The 17,821-nt window shown below is 35.8% G+C and overlaps 1 protein-coding gene across 6 annotated transcripts in view; it reads left to right on the forward strand.

Moving 5' to 3' along the window:
- MTMR2 (myotubularin related protein 2) overlaps positions 1–17,821 on the forward strand; it is a 96,301-nt gene that overhangs the window by 72,212 nt on the left and 6,268 nt on the right. For all 6 annotated transcript variants that reach the window (XM_088791496.1, XM_088791497.1, XM_088791500.1 and 3 more), the window contains 5 exons: positions 199–348; positions 1,030–1,218; positions 8,805–8,990; positions 11,670–11,876; positions 16,137–16,229. In XM_088791496.1, the coding sequence (XP_088647622.1) occupies positions 199–348; positions 1,030–1,218; positions 8,805–8,990; positions 11,670–11,876; positions 16,137–16,229 (825 nt within the window). The remainder of the gene's footprint in view (positions 1–198; positions 349–1,029; positions 1,219–8,804; positions 8,991–11,669; positions 11,877–16,136; positions 16,230–17,821) is intronic.

Here is a 17,821-nt window from a genome sequence, read left to right on the forward strand (position 1 = left end):
CCAAATGCCAAAAAGAACACAGATCCCTACATTAGAATGCCATCCTAGTAGCCTGGTCACCACAGGCAGACAATAACTATTCCAACAACTTAAGAGGTGGATAGCGGGGCGGAGAGATTGAATAAGATGCTTCTATTCTGATGTCTTGTAATATTTCAGTTAGGTGGTAATTTGTGTTATGTTTTATTTCACATATAGGGAATTCCAAATGAAAGCTGGAGAATAACAAAGATAAATGAACGATACGAGCTTTGTGATACATACCCTGCCCTTTTGGTTGTGCCAGCAAATATTCCTGATGAAGAATTAAAGAGAGTGGCCTCCTTCAGATCAAGGGGCCGTATCCCGGTAAGTATGAAGCTGTGATGAGACGTAGTCAAAGCTTTTATACTCTGCATAATGCTGAGGTTAACAAATGGGAGAATGGATGCAGGATAAACATAACTACAGCATCAGGTCTTTTATGGGATGGTAAAGAATGAGTTATATAATACACTTTTAAAACGGGGGGAAAGACTTAAAGATATTTCAGGAGAGTCTGACATGGGTATTGGAGAAGTACACAGAATTGCATGATTCTTAACTTGAAAATAAAGCTGGCTCTGTATATTATTCACTATTTCTTTATCTTACTATATACATTCTTTAGTCGTGGTGATACGTGCTCTTTTCCTTTAAATCCTAGAAAGAAAACTACAAAATCATGAATTACTGTGTTCTAGAAAGATCAACTCAAATAATTTTAGGTCCAAAATTCATAGGTTCTGAAGACTTTATAGTTGGGCAATTTTGTGGATATATTAATAAAACTTTAAACGTGGGGCTTACCTAGTAAAGAATTAAACCAGGTTTTCTATATGCCAGAGTTGGCTAGAAAGAATGGTGATGATATTTCACAGCAGCTTCATATGTTCTTTCATAGCTAGGCTTTGGATCCAGTTAGAAAGCAGAGTTTTATAGAGTAATGTTTTTGAGAAGAATTATAAACAGAAGGAGATAAAGGGTGTGTCACCATTTTCCCCCATTCAGGTTTTATCGTGGATTCACCCTGAAAGTCAAGCCACCATCACTCGATGTAGCCAGCCCATGGTAGGAGTGAGTGGGAAGCGAAGCAAAGAAGATGAAAAATACCTTCAAGCTATCATGGACTCCAATGCCCAGTCTCATAAAATATTTATATTCGATGCCCGGCCAAGTGTTAATGCTGTTGCCAATAAGGTGAGGTTGTCTTTCAGTCACTAAGATAACAGTTTCATGAATCAGCAGTTTGGCAGAAGCCACACGCTGTATAGTAGAAAAAGATCAGTTTTTCCAGTGATAAAGATGTTGATTCTCATCCTGGCTCTCCTGCTTGCTGGTATGACTTTGAGTTAGTTATTTAATCTTTTTAGACCTTAATTTGCTCACTTGTAAAACGAGAATAATAATAGCTAACAGGGTTGTTTTAAGGGAAAAAAAATCATCTAATAAAAAGAATGCATAACTCTATGCTACATAATGAGTAGGTGTTCAGCAGTTATTAGTTTCTCCCCTCTCCAAACTTGATGACTGAGTTTCTGACTAACAAGTCAGCGCAGCGTTGCTATAGGAAGGAAGCCTGAAGCCGTGTTCTCAGTGACCAGTGCCGCCCTCTTCTGGCAGCCAGCCAGCTGTACAAGGTATTCAGACTGAAGACTTGCAGTTAGCTGGAGCAGTAGCCCTCATTTCTGCTACAGAAAAAATACTTGTGTTGCGGAAATAGAAATTTTGATCCAGTTGAAAAAATCTACCATAGAAAAAGGAGATAGAAGAGATACAACTTAGCTTTTAAAAATTACCTGTTTTTTTTTTTTTTTTACTCCCAATAAGCCATGTATATATATTATAGAAGAATTAGCTAATGCAGAGAAGCCAAAAAGAAGAAAATATTATAAAAACCCTCTTCATCCTGTGACTAAGAGAGAAACATCATTAAACTTTGGTTATACTCCCATATCTATGTGTATATGTATGCACATATATTTGAAACATGGGATAATTGTAACTTTAAAAAAAAATGAACACTGTCTTTCTTTGCCAATAAAAATTCATCTATAACATTATTTTAATGGTAGAATAATAACGAATAACACCAACTGTTTTTGGATATTTAGTGTATTTCTGGGTTTTTTGCTTTTATTAAAAATGCTGGGGCTGATCATTCTTTTCATTAAATTGTGGCACATGTACCTGATTATTTCCATCCTGTTTAACATTTTGAGGGCATTGTGAGTTCCAGTTCTTCCCCATTAAACTGTACATATCCCTTCTTAAAGGAGCAATGAGATAATGTGGATGTGAAGCCTGTAGCCCAGCTGCTGGCATATATTTTTCCAGTAATTACCTGTTCCCCTCCCTAAATTTTAACAGGAATGAGATTAACAGGAATGAGATTGATGATATTTTCTAGGATGAGAGAAGAATATAAGGCAGAAAATGGGCAAAATGTTATATTCCTCATCTTTTAAAAATCATTTTCGCATATATTTCATTATGGAAATCCCTTCTTTTAAAAATTCCAAAATATTTTATTTGTTGGGAATTTTTTTGTTACAAAATATGTAGTAGACAATATAAAAAACTAGGAAGGCATAGAAAAAGTAAAGAAAGTAAGAATCAATCATAATCATTAATATTTTGATACATTTTCCTCCACTGTTTCTTCTGTGCATTTAAATATTGGTTATTTTGTTTCATTGTTTTTCCTCTTGACATCATAAGAATTATTTCTTTTCCGAAAATAGTCTTGAAAAATAGTACTCATCGTATAGCTGTATCATTATTCATTTAATCATTCTTCTGATATTGGGCATTTAAATATTTAGTACTTTAAATATGACTGAAATAGATAACTTTTTGGCATCTTCAATTATTTCCTTAAAATAGTTTCCTACATATACAATTACTATATCAAAAATTTAAATGTGTATTTTAAAAACTTTATTGCATATTGGAAATAGTCTTCAGAAAGCTTGATTAATTTTACAGCCTGACATCTTTTCTCCCATTTTTTTGAGATATAATTGACATTTAGTATTGTATAAATTTAAGGTATACAACATAATGATTTGATACACATATGTATAGAAATGATTACCACAATAAGTCTCTTTAACATCCATCACCTCACGTAGTTCCCAATTTTTTTTTTTCCTTGTGATGAGAACTTTTAAGGTCCACTGTCTTAGCAACTTTCAAATATACAATAAAGTGTTATTTACTCTATTCACCATGCTGTACATTTGATCTCCAGAACTTATTCATCTTATAACTGGAAGTTTGTACCTTTTGACTACCTTTGCCCAATTCCCCCACTTACCCCCCTTTTTTAAATTTGCAGAGTATATATACTTGTTGCAACAAATATTTTTTACCTGCGTAGTAAGAACATTTTTATAGCTTAACTCATATGAATATGACAGATGCACTTGCAACCATGACCCATGTCAAGAATGAATACTTTGCCAGCCACTAAGTCTTCTGTGTGTGCCCCACCCGAAGCACATCCACTTTCTACTAAAAGTAACCACTATCCTAACTTTTATCGTAATCATCTTGCATTGCTTTATACTTTCATTACTGACGCATACATCCCTAGATGCTGTAGTTTGGTCTTGCCTTTTTAAATACTGTGTTTGATATGTCTCTTCAGTCTCTCTTAGTCTGCAGTCTTCCTCTTGCTTAGCTCTTTCTTTTATGTATCTTTTATCTGTAGGTTATCCATAGTCCAGATTTTGCTGATTAAATTATGCTGTGGTTCAACTTTCTTCTGTCCTCTGTTTTCTTCACATAAATTCAGAGATTTATTGAGATTCAGGTGCAATATTTTAGCAAGGCTATAAGGATGTATCAGGAGGCAAATAATTTCTGGCTGATTCTCCTTTTTGGGATGTTAGCAGCTGTTGATGCTTAGTGCCTAAATACATTAATTCACTGGGAGTGCAAAATGGTGGTATTCTAATCTCATGATTTCATTTTCAGCTATTAGCTGAAACACTACAAAGAAACACTTTCTGTTATCTGTTGGTTAACCAGCAGTTCAGTTCATATTAATACAAGCTAGAATAAATTCTTAATTCTTCTTATTTACCAGTTTTTCCGATAATGAATTTACTTCTATCATCCCACAAAGGTGACTAATTTTTTTAAGTGTCATTATGAATACATTATTTAAACTTAGTCAACATTTTTTAATCCACTGCAGAAAATGTTTTTTCAGAGTTATAATTTTCCTTCTTGGGGAGGCTTTGCAAGTTATATCCTGAGTTCTTTTGACATAACCACAGTAATCTTTGCTTTTGGGTATGACAGGATATACTCGTCAGGAAATCTTGTACATTTCCTGCCCTAGACTTGAAATAGCCATTTCTCCAAAAAAGTTCTGGTTTGTGTTAGGAAATGGTATTTCAAAAACCATAATCTGAGTGCTAAGGATACTTACTTGCCTCTGGGTTGGTCCTGCTTCTAGGTCTTTTCAGGGGATAGAGGTAGGAAATACTTATATATTTTTAAAGATACAGTACCTCGTGGTTCATAATGGTGCTTTCAATTTAAATTCAGTGCTAAAGTTTTTAACAACTTGATCTAAGTTACATGTGTATCTCCTTTCTTCCACACCAGGAATCCTGGTTCTGAGGACACAGGATGATAACATTAGTATGTTCCGTAATTACTCATTTGCCTTATGCTACCCCAGTCTCAGAATAACAATACTGCCATCACCAGTACAGTTACTGAAAAGTTAATTGTTTTTGCATTTCCCCCCTGCATCCTCCCCATTTAAAAAATACATTTATTATATTTACATTATATGTATTTACATTATTATATTATCATTAGAGCATATAGTCATATAATACCCTTTACATAGCTCTTTTGTACACATACGCTCCCTTTTACCTCTGACTTCTACAACTAGCTATATGTTTCGTACTTATGAGGTTGGACAATTAAGTTTGCGAACTCATCCTGGAAAAAGTGCTATAATACACACCTCATTGCTGAATATCACTGTGGTCACCTTCCAAGTACTCCCCTTGAGAAGCTGTGCACCGATGCCTAGCTTTTTCTGGAATGGCCATCAGAGCTGTCATCGTATTACCCTTGATGTCCTGAGTGTCATCCAAATGTCTTCCTTTCAATATTTCCTTTATCTTCAGGTAAAGAAAGAAGTCATTGGGGGCTAGATCAGGTGAGTAGGGAGGGTATTCCAATACAGTTATTTGTTTACTGGCTAAAAATTCCCTCACAGACAGTGCCGTGTGAGCCAGTGCATTGTCGTGATGCAAGAGCCATGAATGGTTGGCGAAAAGTTCAGGTCGTCTAACTTCTTCACGCAGCCTTTTCAGTACTTTCAAACAGTAAAGTTGGTTAACTGTTTGTCAGTTGGTACAAATTCATAATGAATAATCCTTCTGATATCAAAAAAGGTTAGCAACATCATTGCAGCAAGTTCACAAACTTAATTGTCCGACCCTGGGTATGGATGTCTTTTTAGGCACTTTTTTGGGGTCTAAGGTTCTCTTGTAAATATTTCAGCAAGGGCTCATGGGAACAATATTCATGAGTATTTGCAGCTGGTAGCAACTTATGTTCTTTATATTTGGAAATCACTTTTGCTGGACATAAAACCCTTGGTTTACATTTGATTTTCTTGAGTATCTTAAATATGTTGCTTATATTCTTTTGGCATAAAATTTCAAAGTCTGATGACAAACTAGATTTATTTTCCTTCTAAGTAACTCTTTTTACTTGGATGTCCAAAGGATTTTTTCCCCCCTTTTTCTTTGAAGTCATTATTTTGCCAGAATATATGTCTTTATGTTGTGTATTCTGGGTCTGTATTCCCAGGTATGCATGTGTGTTATTTTAATTTATAATTTCCTTTTTTTTTTTTTTTTAATTTCTTGAACAGTTTATTTAATAATGGTTCTTAGTAGTTGTCCTGTTTCCTTGTTTTGGCTTTCTTCTTCAGGACTCCTATTTTTCCTACGTTGGCTCTTCTTTGCCTATCTTCATCATTTGTCACTTTCTCTTGAATCCTTTTTATGTCTTTCTAATTTCATTATGGTTTTAAATATTTTCCATTTCACTGTCTATTCCTTTTATATCTGTTGTATTTACGTGTGTTTGTGTTCCTTCTAATTTAGTCTTCTCTTCTGATGTTTTTTCTTTTATTTCTAATTTGTTCCCAAGTTCTTTCACTTTACTTTTGAATTTTTCTGAGTTTTTGTTTTTCATGCCTGTTTTATCATTTTCAATGTCATCTGTAGCTTGCTTGAAAAGAAGATTTCAGGTTTGTGAGGCATTGTCTGTATGGATGCGGTTCATCTTCTTTTTAGTATAGTTTGTATGGGATTCGACCTTGATGCTCTTCTGTTACCATTTTTTGGTGAAAATAGTTTTCCTGAGCTTTTACAAGGATGCATGGTCGGTTAGAAAGTGTGGCTCAAAAGTTAGGCACACCCAGAAGTTAGAAGAGCTAATTTACTGAGCTGCCTCTTTTATGGTTTCAGGTAGCACTATGAGGGCTTACTTTCTGAGATTTCCTGGCTCTGTTCTGTCTTTCCCACCCTGCACTCAACACCCATACCCACCCTAGCCTTCCCCACTTCTATTTTTTATTTGAAACTGTTCTTCCTTTGTCTTTTTATCTGGCCCTTCTCTTCCTTTGTCACTGATGCCTCTGTCCTGCTCAGTTTTGATTATGTGCTTAGCAGAAGGGATCCCTGGCTGGTCAGTTAGGAGAGTTCCTAAGGGTTAGACTGCTTTGTCCCTTTAGATGTATTGTAGACCCTTTAGACTCATCAGCTGTTAGAATAGATAGAACCTTCCTGTTTCAGCTGTGCTTCTTAGATCCCTCTGTTGTGCTTTCCTGTAGTTCTGGAAGAAAAAAGCCAAAGCAAGGAAGCGGAACAGACGGTTCTGCAGTCCATCCTATATCCGTTACAGTTTTTCCTTGGTATCTAGGGGAAGATTGGTTGCAGGACCTCCCACCCCCCGAAACCAAAATCCGCTAATGCTCAAGTCCCTTAAATAAAATGGCATAGTATTTACATATAACTTATGTATATCCTCGAATATACTTTAAATCGTTTCTAGATTACTTATAATACCTAATACAATGTAAATACTATATAAATAGCTTTTCTGTGTTGTTTAGGAAACAATGTATATGTTCAGTACAGACACAACCATCCTAGGACAAACTACATAGTACATGTCAGCCACAATGTAATAATTTTTTTCCCCTGAATATTTTCGATCTGAGGTTGGTTCAGTCCATGGATGTGGAACCTGCGAATATGAAGGGCTGACTGCACTTCCTTCTCTTTGTTTCCACGCATTCACTGATAGCATCCAGATCTCTGGCTGTTGGTGGTTTGGCGGTTTGATGGAATGCTTTGTACCCTAGTTCTGTTTTAAATGTTTTTTGTGTGTTTTTGGTTTTATTATATTATCTGGTTGCTCTATTTAAAAAACAAACAAACCAATTTTATTGAAATATAATTCACATGTCATAAAATGCACTCTTAAATTATATATTTTTGTTTTTTAATATAGTCACAAAGTTGTACAACATCATTTATTATATTCTCAAAATTATACAACTGATTCCAGAGCATTTTATTCTGCATGGTTTTGTGAAAAGTTCTATATAGTTGCAACCACTGCCATCTTTCTAGAATTTGTTGTAACTAATTTGAATTGCAAGTCCCTCTACCCCTGACCTGTCCTAGTCCCACTCTCCAGAAGTAATCCTTGTTAACAGGTACCCACTGAAACACTATTAATTTTTGTTCCTGTGCCAATCTTGAATCCAAACTATTTCTCAGACTATCAGTGTCAAAAAGGAAGCTTGAATTTCTGTTCTTTGGGTAATTTGTTGTTGGTTGTAAGTTGGTGAGTTTCACTGTTTTCAAAGGTGTGAATCATGTGATCACTTACTTTTATATAACTGCAGTTGACTGTTCAATATTTTTCTAATTTTCCCAGTAGTGCTCTCAGAAGCATGATTTTATACCTATGGTAGGTAGAAGATAGAAGAATATTTTATTCATAAAATAAAGATTTTAGTATTATGTGCCGCTGAAGTGAGCACCATAAAATAAAGATTAATCCAGAAAAATTAAGTTCTCCTTTCCAGCCATAGCTTATTTTGAATACCAAATATTTCTCATTCTGTTCATTAGATGTAGATTTAAGTCTTTGAAGATAGTCGATAGTAATATACGATAGTATTTTGTGCTTTTATATTCTTTTTATTTAAAAATAATTGTATGGTTAAAAGCAAGTCATTATGATTGCAAAACATTTTGTAAATATTAACATTAAACTGAGGTGATGAGGAAGGGAGATGGAGCAGCATGGGCTAGTGGTAAACTAGACAGATGTAGTTATGCACGTGGATCTTACCAGTCTGGTGCTTTCAGTCTTCTGTAATAAGTTGTTTGGATAGGACTTGAATAAGGGTAGGGAAATTTAGTGCTTTGAAACGTTTAACTACCTTCATACGAATATATGTTACTACATTTAATTTTTTTAATAGCCACATAAGCAGGTTAGTGTGAGAGTATATGTTCCTGTTTTATAAAGAAACATGTGGTAGAGAGTGGTGGTTTTAAGTTGCCCTGAGCCATCCACATTTTCCCATGAATTTTCTTGTTCATCAGTAATATCTATCATCTTTCATGCTATTGGATAGTTTATGACACTTTTTCATGGATGTCAACATACAGTGGATGTGCATTCATTTATGATTTCCTGTGATTTGTGCTTTTTTTCAGGCAAAGGGTGGAGGTTATGAAAGTGAAGATGCCTATCAAAATGCAGAACTAGTTTTTCTAGATATCCACAATATTCATGTTATGAGAGAGTCATTACGAAAACTTAAGGAGATTGTGTACCCCAACATCGAGGAGGCCCACTGGTTGTCTAACTTGGAATCTACTCACTGGCTAGAGCATATTAAGGTGGGTATATGTTGCTATTACCTTATACTATTACTTGTATAGAACATCAGACAAGAACTTTCTCTGCCCCTTTGTCTATATTGGCTCTTACAATGGAAATCAAGCCGAAGGTAGTTTTCTGAACAGGGAAACCTTGTTTGATAACTGCTTTGATAATTAGAACTATTTCTAAGTTTTGGTGCTTGACTGAATTAGTTTCCTATATTGTGCATTTGGTTCTGTTGTGTTCCTTTCTTTCCTTCTCTTTCCCATCCTGTCTGAATTCTATCCATCCTATAGGTCCCAGTTCATATTTCATTCATTCCATGAATTCTTACCAGATTGCATCCATTTCCATTTTTCTCTGAAGTTTTCACTTTTTCCATTTAATTAGGTACTACCTTGCATCTCATTTAATTACTTTTGTGTGTCAGCCAACGTATATTGCTAATTCATGGAAATGAGGACTGGATAAATTATAAATCATATTTCTTTTTTGTCCCCTCAGGAGTTAGGGCAGCACTATCTGTGTGAATAATAGACACCCAATAAATATTTGTTGCATGACTGGTGAAGTAAAAACCATTCTAGTCAGAGAAAAGTTGAGTGAAGGATACCATATGAATGGTAAACGATTTGGAGACTGCCATGTGAACACTAATTTGCCTAACATTTTTTTTTTTTTTTTTTTTCCTAACATGTTAATATAGTGTTTGAAGCACCAAATGTTATTTCAGTTACTATAGTTACACATATTTTCAGATATGGTCTGAATGTCAGTAACATAGCTTACCAAAATATAGACTTCTATAACCTAATATATATTATTATGAAATAAAGGGAAATGAGATTTTTCATGTTAAAAGGAGCAGACTTGTACTCACATTAAAATCTCTAAAATTCAAGAGAAGGCTAAATTGACTTAATGAGAATTATAGACTGTTTTTATTATTGTTTCTCTTCTAGAACCTTACAAATTTAAATGTAGTGAAGTGTAAACATTCCTCAGAGAGCATGTTCGTGTGGCCCTTTCATTACATGCTGCGTAACTAGGACAACCATAAAATTTGCTTTGGAGTGAACATAAATTGTAGCATTCACTTCTGTAAATTCCAGGTCATTTCGCTAGCAGGTACAGCATTCTCTCCAAAAAGCTGGCGGTAACAAAAACAAGTTTACTTAAAGGTACAGGAGGTACGGTTGTGCCTGGACTGCCTTCTCCTCTGGTCCTCAGACTGCAAGCGTACGGTACCCCCTGACTTTCTTCAGATCTCTGCTCAGACGGGCCCTTCTCAGAGGGGCCTTCCCCAACCACTCCATACAAAGTAACAGTTCTCCCAGCACCCCCTACACCTTGTGGTGTTTGTTCCGTTACTGCCCCCTGACATGGTACGTGTTGCCTTGTTTATCTGCAACTGGCTGGCCTTGCTAGCCAGAATGTAAACCTCATTAAGCTACCACTTTGTTCTGTTCACTGCGCTGTCTCTGTCACCTAGAGCAGTGCCTGCCACATAGTAAGGGACTCCATCAATGTGTACTTTGTAAATGAACGAATTAAAATGACCGCTTCACATAACTCTTCCTGGTCAGTCTTAGCTTTCCAACTGTTCTAATCCTTTGGGTCAGTGATTTGTAAATCTGGATATGTGTTTGAATTGTGGGTGGAAGTTATTTAAAATAGTGAGTTAGGATTAGTGGAGAATTGGGCCCAGGCACTTTAGGGAAAAACATGCTCACAAATGACTGACGCATAGTCAAGACAGAGATTGTTTCAGAGCACCCCATTTCCAGAATATGCTTGTAGTTAATTATGAGCAAAAGTTAGTCATGAGATTCTCTAATCTAGCCAATAAATCTATATTCCTTCATTCTGATCTATGTTTGTGGAATCATACTGTTCTTGAAGTGTGATCTGGTCACTGCAGAGAAGAGGGCTATATTGTCCATTTTAAAGGATATCATAGTTTTATGTTTCTTTTTTGGTTACAACTAATTCTGTCTAGTTTTAACTCAACATCAACTTCAGAAAAGGTGAATTATTTTTGCAAAGAGTCTGCATATTTCAAAAAATAACTGAAATTATCTTAGATACCAGTTACATTGGCATGGCGGTATATTGATCTGATGAGAATTTTTCATTCATATTGATACAGAAAAGTAGCTCATTCCACAGTTTTATGCTGTGCTTTCTGAATGCTATGTGATGTATATAAAAACAATAGAATAAATGCTGCAAAGGCTATAGAATATTTTAAAGGAGATCAATTTTATTGTTTTTATACATATTCTAATTGGGTTAAGCAAGCATTTTTAAAGTAACAGATAAGACTTCAGTTGGGAAATTATTTTTATTTAAATGGATGATGTTGGAATAAAGATTCTTAGAATCAGATCATTTTAGAACTTAATCCTTTTTATCTCTTACTCGTGTTGTTCATTTGTTTAGAACCCAAAGGCACCTTTCATTTAGATATTTCATGGTGCAGCTTAATAGGAGTTTGCATGTATGAGGTTTTTCTAGTTTTAGAAGCAAAACTTACATACTGTCTACCATTTAAAAAATTATTTTTAGGAAGGGACCAATGTTTTTTCTCTACATGTTATTGAGACAGTCATCCCTAACAAACCCTATGAGTAGATTTTGAAGAAGGAAGCATTTCATTTTTTTAAACTTTCATTAAAACAAAATCTGGTTTGCAGCTTATTCTGGCAGGGGCTCTCAGGATTGCTGACAGAGTGGAGTCGGGAAAGACGTCTGTGGTGGTGCATTGCAGTGATGGCTGGGACCGCACCGCTCAGCTCACTTCCCTCGCCATGCTCATGCTGGATGGGTACTACCGGACCATCCGAGGATTTGAAGTCTTGGTGGAAAAAGAATGGCTGAGCTTCGGACATCGATTTCAGCTTGTGAGTAAAGACCTTGATTTGATGTAGTCCATGCATCACACATGAGGCATGTGAAGATAATGCCTTGTATTTCTTAGATGTTTACCTAAAATTGATCATTTATTCTAGACGGGTACACTTCTCAAAAGAACTTTTTTGTTGGTTTTGGAAAGCATTAGGCTATCCTGTCACGGCTCTGCAGTCTGGAGCCGGGGCTATTTGTCAGGCATCTGTCTCTTTTGAGATTTCTACCAGGAAACATCAGATATCATTCCATGATTTCCACGGGTGTCTTCACCTGCCAGTGACAGTTGAGATTAGCATGAATGATTCTGGAATTACAAGGCTGCTAGCTTTTCCTGTAGACTTAAAAAACGATGTGAGTGGCTTAATTATTATTCTCAATTTCAAGAAGCCCTACAAAGTAGCATTTCTCATACAGGATCAATATCTTTAAAAACCAAACGAACAACAAAAAAGCCAGACTGGGGCCAACAGAAATAACAGAAAAAATTAAAATTTAACTGAGAGTTGGGAATAAAACTTTTCTGTTATCCTTTAGTGCTAACACTGTAATGACCATGTATGTGCAAAGTGTCACAGTTAATTGCATGGAAATGACAGATTGCTGTGCCCTCTTTATGTTTCAGAATGTATGTTGATGTCGGTTTGAAAGACATCAGAGTCCAGGCATTCATTGCTGAATGTCTTCTATGGTGTCCCCAGAATGATTTAATTTCTTCATTAACACCTCCAGCAATAAACAGCAAATTTCTTCCTGAGCTATCTCACTTCAGAAAGTCTACCTACTAGAAACTTCTTCCTCATAGTAAACTAAAGTTTCTTCCCATTTTCCTACTTCCCCTTTGGAGACAGGAAGAACAAATGTTATCCATATAAGATAACCCTTCAAATACTTGAAAGCAGCGGTTGGCCCAGGTCGTTCATAATCTTCAGTTCTTCTGGCTCACCATCCATTTTCTGCAGTCTTTTCTCACTCGAATCTCCCTAAGCATCCCAGTTGTCCTCTGGACTTTGGTCAGGGCTTGTCTAAGTGGTACACAGATCTAATCATAATTCTTAAAATAGAGGAATGGGGTTGTTATGTCCCTTTTAAAGAAAACCACTCTTTCACATTTGCTTTTTTGTTACATCATACTTTGGATTCATGTAGCTTTTAATTAAAGAAACATTCAAGTAGCGTTTAGCTGTGTTTCTGCTAAACTACATTGGAATCAGAAAACTTGGTTTTCATGTATTGCCCATCTGTGTTAGTTGTAATCATAGAGTTAGAATGAAGAGGGGGAATATCTTCCCAGGAAGGCGGGGCAGGGTGAGCAAATTTGTAGATGGGCTTGGGTGGCAAGGATAGAGTTGAGAGAGGGACAGGTTTAGAGAATGCGGGAGGCGGGAGTTAGAGTGGACGAGGCCTTGAAGCCTCCGAGAGCATGGTCCGCGGCAGCGTTTTCCCAGATTAGCCAAAAGGCTTTCTGGAGGATGTTTGCCCAGATGCTGTCTCTAGTTTAACCTTTAGTATCCAATAGTTACCAGGGAATGTGAGTAGTATTTATAAATAACTTGAAAGAAACAGACATTTAAAGGTAGTCTGCTCTTTTGAACTTGAGCTGTTAAATAAAATTGGGCATCTGGAGTATCTAGTCAGATGACTCACATTTTTCAATGCACTATAAAATGCATTTATCATGAAAAGACATTTAAAAAACCCCAAAAAACTTACTTCAAAGAAGAAAGCTTTAGTCAGCCAAAGCTGCACGTGTTCATATAAATGTGACCAAAATCATAAACATTTCAGGCTGTTTTAAAGTTGCTATGGATTCCTAAGTTGCTAATTCTGGTTATCTACTCCATGTTTTAAACCCCTATGTTATATGAAAGCAGAATTTGACAGTTAAAGGACATCTGGTCAAGAAGGTATGCTCACGTGGTTAATATTGGGTAACAATTCTCAAACTTTTTGATTTCAAGACCTCTTTACATTCTTGACAATTATTGATGACCCCAAAAACTTTGTTTACGTGGTGAACATCTATTAATATTTACTATATTCGAAATTAAACCTAAAATTATTTAAATATTTATTAATTAAAAATAATAAATCTATTTGCCTTAGTCTGTTTGGGCTGCTATAACAGTACCACAGACTGGGTGGCTTATAAACAACAGGAATTTATTTCTTATAGTTTTGAAGGCGGGAAGTCCTGATCAGGGAGCTAGCGTAGGCAGGTTCTGGCGAAGGCTCTTCTGGGTTGACTGTTGACTTCTCACTGTGTCCTCCTCAGTGGAAGGGGGCCAGGGAGCTCTGCGGGGTTATTCTTTGGATAAGTGCACTAACCCCATTCATGGGTGGAACCCCCATGACCTTGGTAGCTCCCATAGACTTGTCTTCCTCATGCCATCACGTTAGGAGTTCAACATAGGAATTTTGAGGGGACAGAAACATTCAGACCATAGGACTATTATAAACATAAGTAACATTTTTAAGAAAAACAACCATATTTTCCAAAAGAAAACAAGGTTTCATGAGAAGACTGGCTTTGTTTTACATTTTGGGGACACATTTCTTTTATGCCAGCTTAATAGAAGATAGCTGAATTTCATATCACTTCTGCATTCAATCTGTTGCAATATGTACTGTTGGTTGAAGTATATGAGGAAAATTTGACCACATACAGATATATAGTTGGAAAGCAAAGAATATTTTAATAGCATTTTCAGAGAACTTTGATATTATGCCAAAACTTAACAAATGGTAGTTGCTTAGAGGTTAAATGTAATGTGAAATCCAAAACTAAATCAGTGAGTTTTTGTTTGTTCCATTAAATTCCATTGGTTTCTCTTGCACTTTGAATAGATCTCTTATCTATGCATGATTTTGTAACATCATGTGTTGGTTATTTGGAAAATACTGGCTTTTACTGAGTTATACACCTCTTCCAACGTTAATGTATTTTATTATATAATATCATAAAACCACATTTGTTAATATCACCACTGATTTTTATCAAAAAAGTCTTTAAATATTATCAAGCTTATATGGCAGATAAAAGTTTTCCAAAAATGTAATTTTTACTCCAAAGCTTGAACTTTATCATTGGCAACAAATACCATCCATTGTTTTCCTTGAAGTGACACAATCACTGTGTTCACTTTCAAAAAAAATGCCTGCAAGATATTCAATCTTAATAATCATAGTTTACATACCAGTTATTCTTTTTAAGACAAAATGATGTTCCACGAAAGTGGCTTTTCCTACCATCCTACTTAAGTTTACAGATGCACGTGTTGTGTGTTTCCCATTTTGTTATACAGAATATTAAAAAATTTACTCAAGGGGAGAGATTTAATAAAGTTAGTCATTTTTATTGCTTCATCAAGGAAATTGGCTTGAAAGAGATTGGCCTTTTTCCACTTTCTTTTACTTAACTGCGAGTATGTGGCCAGACAGAATGTAACCACTAATGCAGTTTGAGTCCAATGCCTTGCTTGGTTCCTCCCAAGGTACCAGAAATTTTATCCTTCATCACTTTTGCACCATTAGTGCAAACAACAATGCATTGAAAAAGGCAAAATGTTATATTTATTAGGAAAATAGTTTTGACCTCGGAGCTCCCTGCCTAGTGTATGGACCATACTTTTTTTAGAATCACTGCTTCAGGATACGGAGTAGGGGTCTGTTCGGTCATCCGGGGTGAAGGTCCTCAGAGGAGAACAAAACTAAGAAAGTGGTTGAGTGTATGCTTGGAGGGCCGAAGTGAAGCTTTTTTTTAAAAAAGGTCTACAAAGGTTTGTGCTAATATGATTGTTCTTGATAAGGACAGATTGGAGCTAAGATACAATGGGTGTCCCCTTCAGGCACTGGCCGAGGTGTTCAAGGAGAATGGTACTTCCTGAGGCAGCTGTACAAGTAACTTAATATTCAGGGGAAAGTGCGTTCTCCAGGAGACAGATCGGGGCTCTCCACGCTTCACTGCTCCCATCTTCCGTTATCAACCTTTTAGGATCTGGGTGTCATTTATCAAACAAAGTTGTAGTTCCTATTACAAGCACCTCACGTTAAAAAGTAATGTGGTGGTTTGTGCATCAAAATGTTATTAGAAAATTCATAGGTAGGGTTATGGGTGATTGCTATTTTCTTTAAAAAATTTCTGAAGTTTTAAACATACTGAGCAACTATTACTTTTATTGGAAGATAAAATTATTTCCATTAAAAAATGAAAACTCTGACAAAGTTCATATATTATTTAACTCTCTTTGCTTCAGAGACTTGGCCATGGAGATAAGAACCATGCAGACGCAGACAGATCACCTGTTTTTCTTCAGTTTGTCGACTGTGTGTGGCAAATGACAAGACAGGTAACGTATGTGTGTATCTATTCTTCCATCTCCTTAAAGTTGTTCTGCCAGAGTTGGGTCACTGATTATTCTACATTTCATATAAAATGAAAATTCTTATAAGATTTCTAAGTAATAGAACTAACTATTGCCTAGTTATCACATTATGAATTAAATTAAGAAATAGTATTTGGAGGTAATGTGAAACACTTGACAATTTGATTCCGTAAGATTTCAACAAGTGGCCCTGATAATAACCTGAGAGGTTTCCTCCTTTGTTGTGGCCAAGTATTTAAATAATGGCTGTATATTCACCCAGAAGCTCATCTATGTATTGCTAAAGAGGTAAAGAAATGAAGAAATAGGCTAGGTTACTCAAGCAAAATAAAATCCCAATTTAAATAATTTTAATGGAAAAATGGGTTTAGATGAAATTATGGCAAGGTAGGTATGTAATAGGTTCCGTTATTTTTTTACTTCTTACCAACTTTCTAACAAACTGGTATAAAATGTTAGTGTAAATGGATTTAGTCTTTTGGGAAGATACCAGAGAGTGAAAAACACCTGGCTTATTATGGATCACTTCGTTAATTAGGCAAGGGGTTGGCGTCTTAAAAATACTGAACTCAAGAAAAATCATCTTAAAACTCCAAAGCTGGATACAACTCATTGGTATGTCAGTTAATTATTTATCCAAGGGTTTATGAGACCTCAAATGACTAGGAGCTTGGTTTGGTTTTACACAAACTGCCACATGAACGTAAGGTCGGGCAATTGCTGGCTCTGCTTCACTTTGGGATCACATTTTAAGAAAATAACTATTTAATTCATTAACAGAAAACAAATGGTGATCCTCAGGTGAAATACCTCAATTATACTGTACATTTAATAATTTGTTTTTCCCCCATAAGTATTCAGTTTGGGTGGATTCATTTGAAACCTGCGGGGTTAAATGAAGTATTGTGGAAGATACGGCTACAGGGTGAGGAGGCTGGTGTGTTCACACACATACTACAAATATGCATACAGTTCAGTTTTCTTCCGGCCATTTAGGCCCTTGGTGTGTCGTGAGAGGGGAGACATTACATTCTCATTTTCATCATGTTTGTTACTACTTGTAGTAGGTTTGAATTTTTCCTTAGGAATTGTCTTTGAGGTAGTGTATCCGCTATGCCAGTCCTTACCAAGGCCTTTTTTGGGTATTTGACCCAAAACAATAGGACACACTTTTGACCATTACTGTATTCGATTTTTAAATAACATTTCACTGTTGCCATAAATCCAGTATGCCACAGCAACGACTTAGAAAGTAGTTTGGAACCATGACCCCCCATGGTTGGCTACGTGAAATGCTTTCCATCGGGAACACCTGGAAGGAGGCAACATGTGTGAATAGTTCTGGTATGTTTGTTAGGAAACAAATCACATTTACCAGTTGTTTACATAGCAGAGTATATGACAAATACACTTCTCCCTTAGTAATTGTGTTAACTTTTTATATGCTATATATCTAAAAGCAGTTTAACTCCAGTTATGAGCTTAAGTTACTGAATAATAGAAAATCAACTTAATCTTGTGTTTCTCAGATAGAACTTTAAATATATTACAGTGAT

This window comes from Rhinolophus sinicus, chromosome 14, assembly GCF_057876585.1.
Source record: "Rhinolophus sinicus isolate RSI-liver-muscle chromosome 14, RSI-T2T, whole genome shotgun sequence".
In the NCBI taxonomy this organism is placed as follows: domain Eukaryota; kingdom Metazoa; phylum Chordata; class Mammalia; order Chiroptera; family Rhinolophidae; genus Rhinolophus; species Rhinolophus sinicus.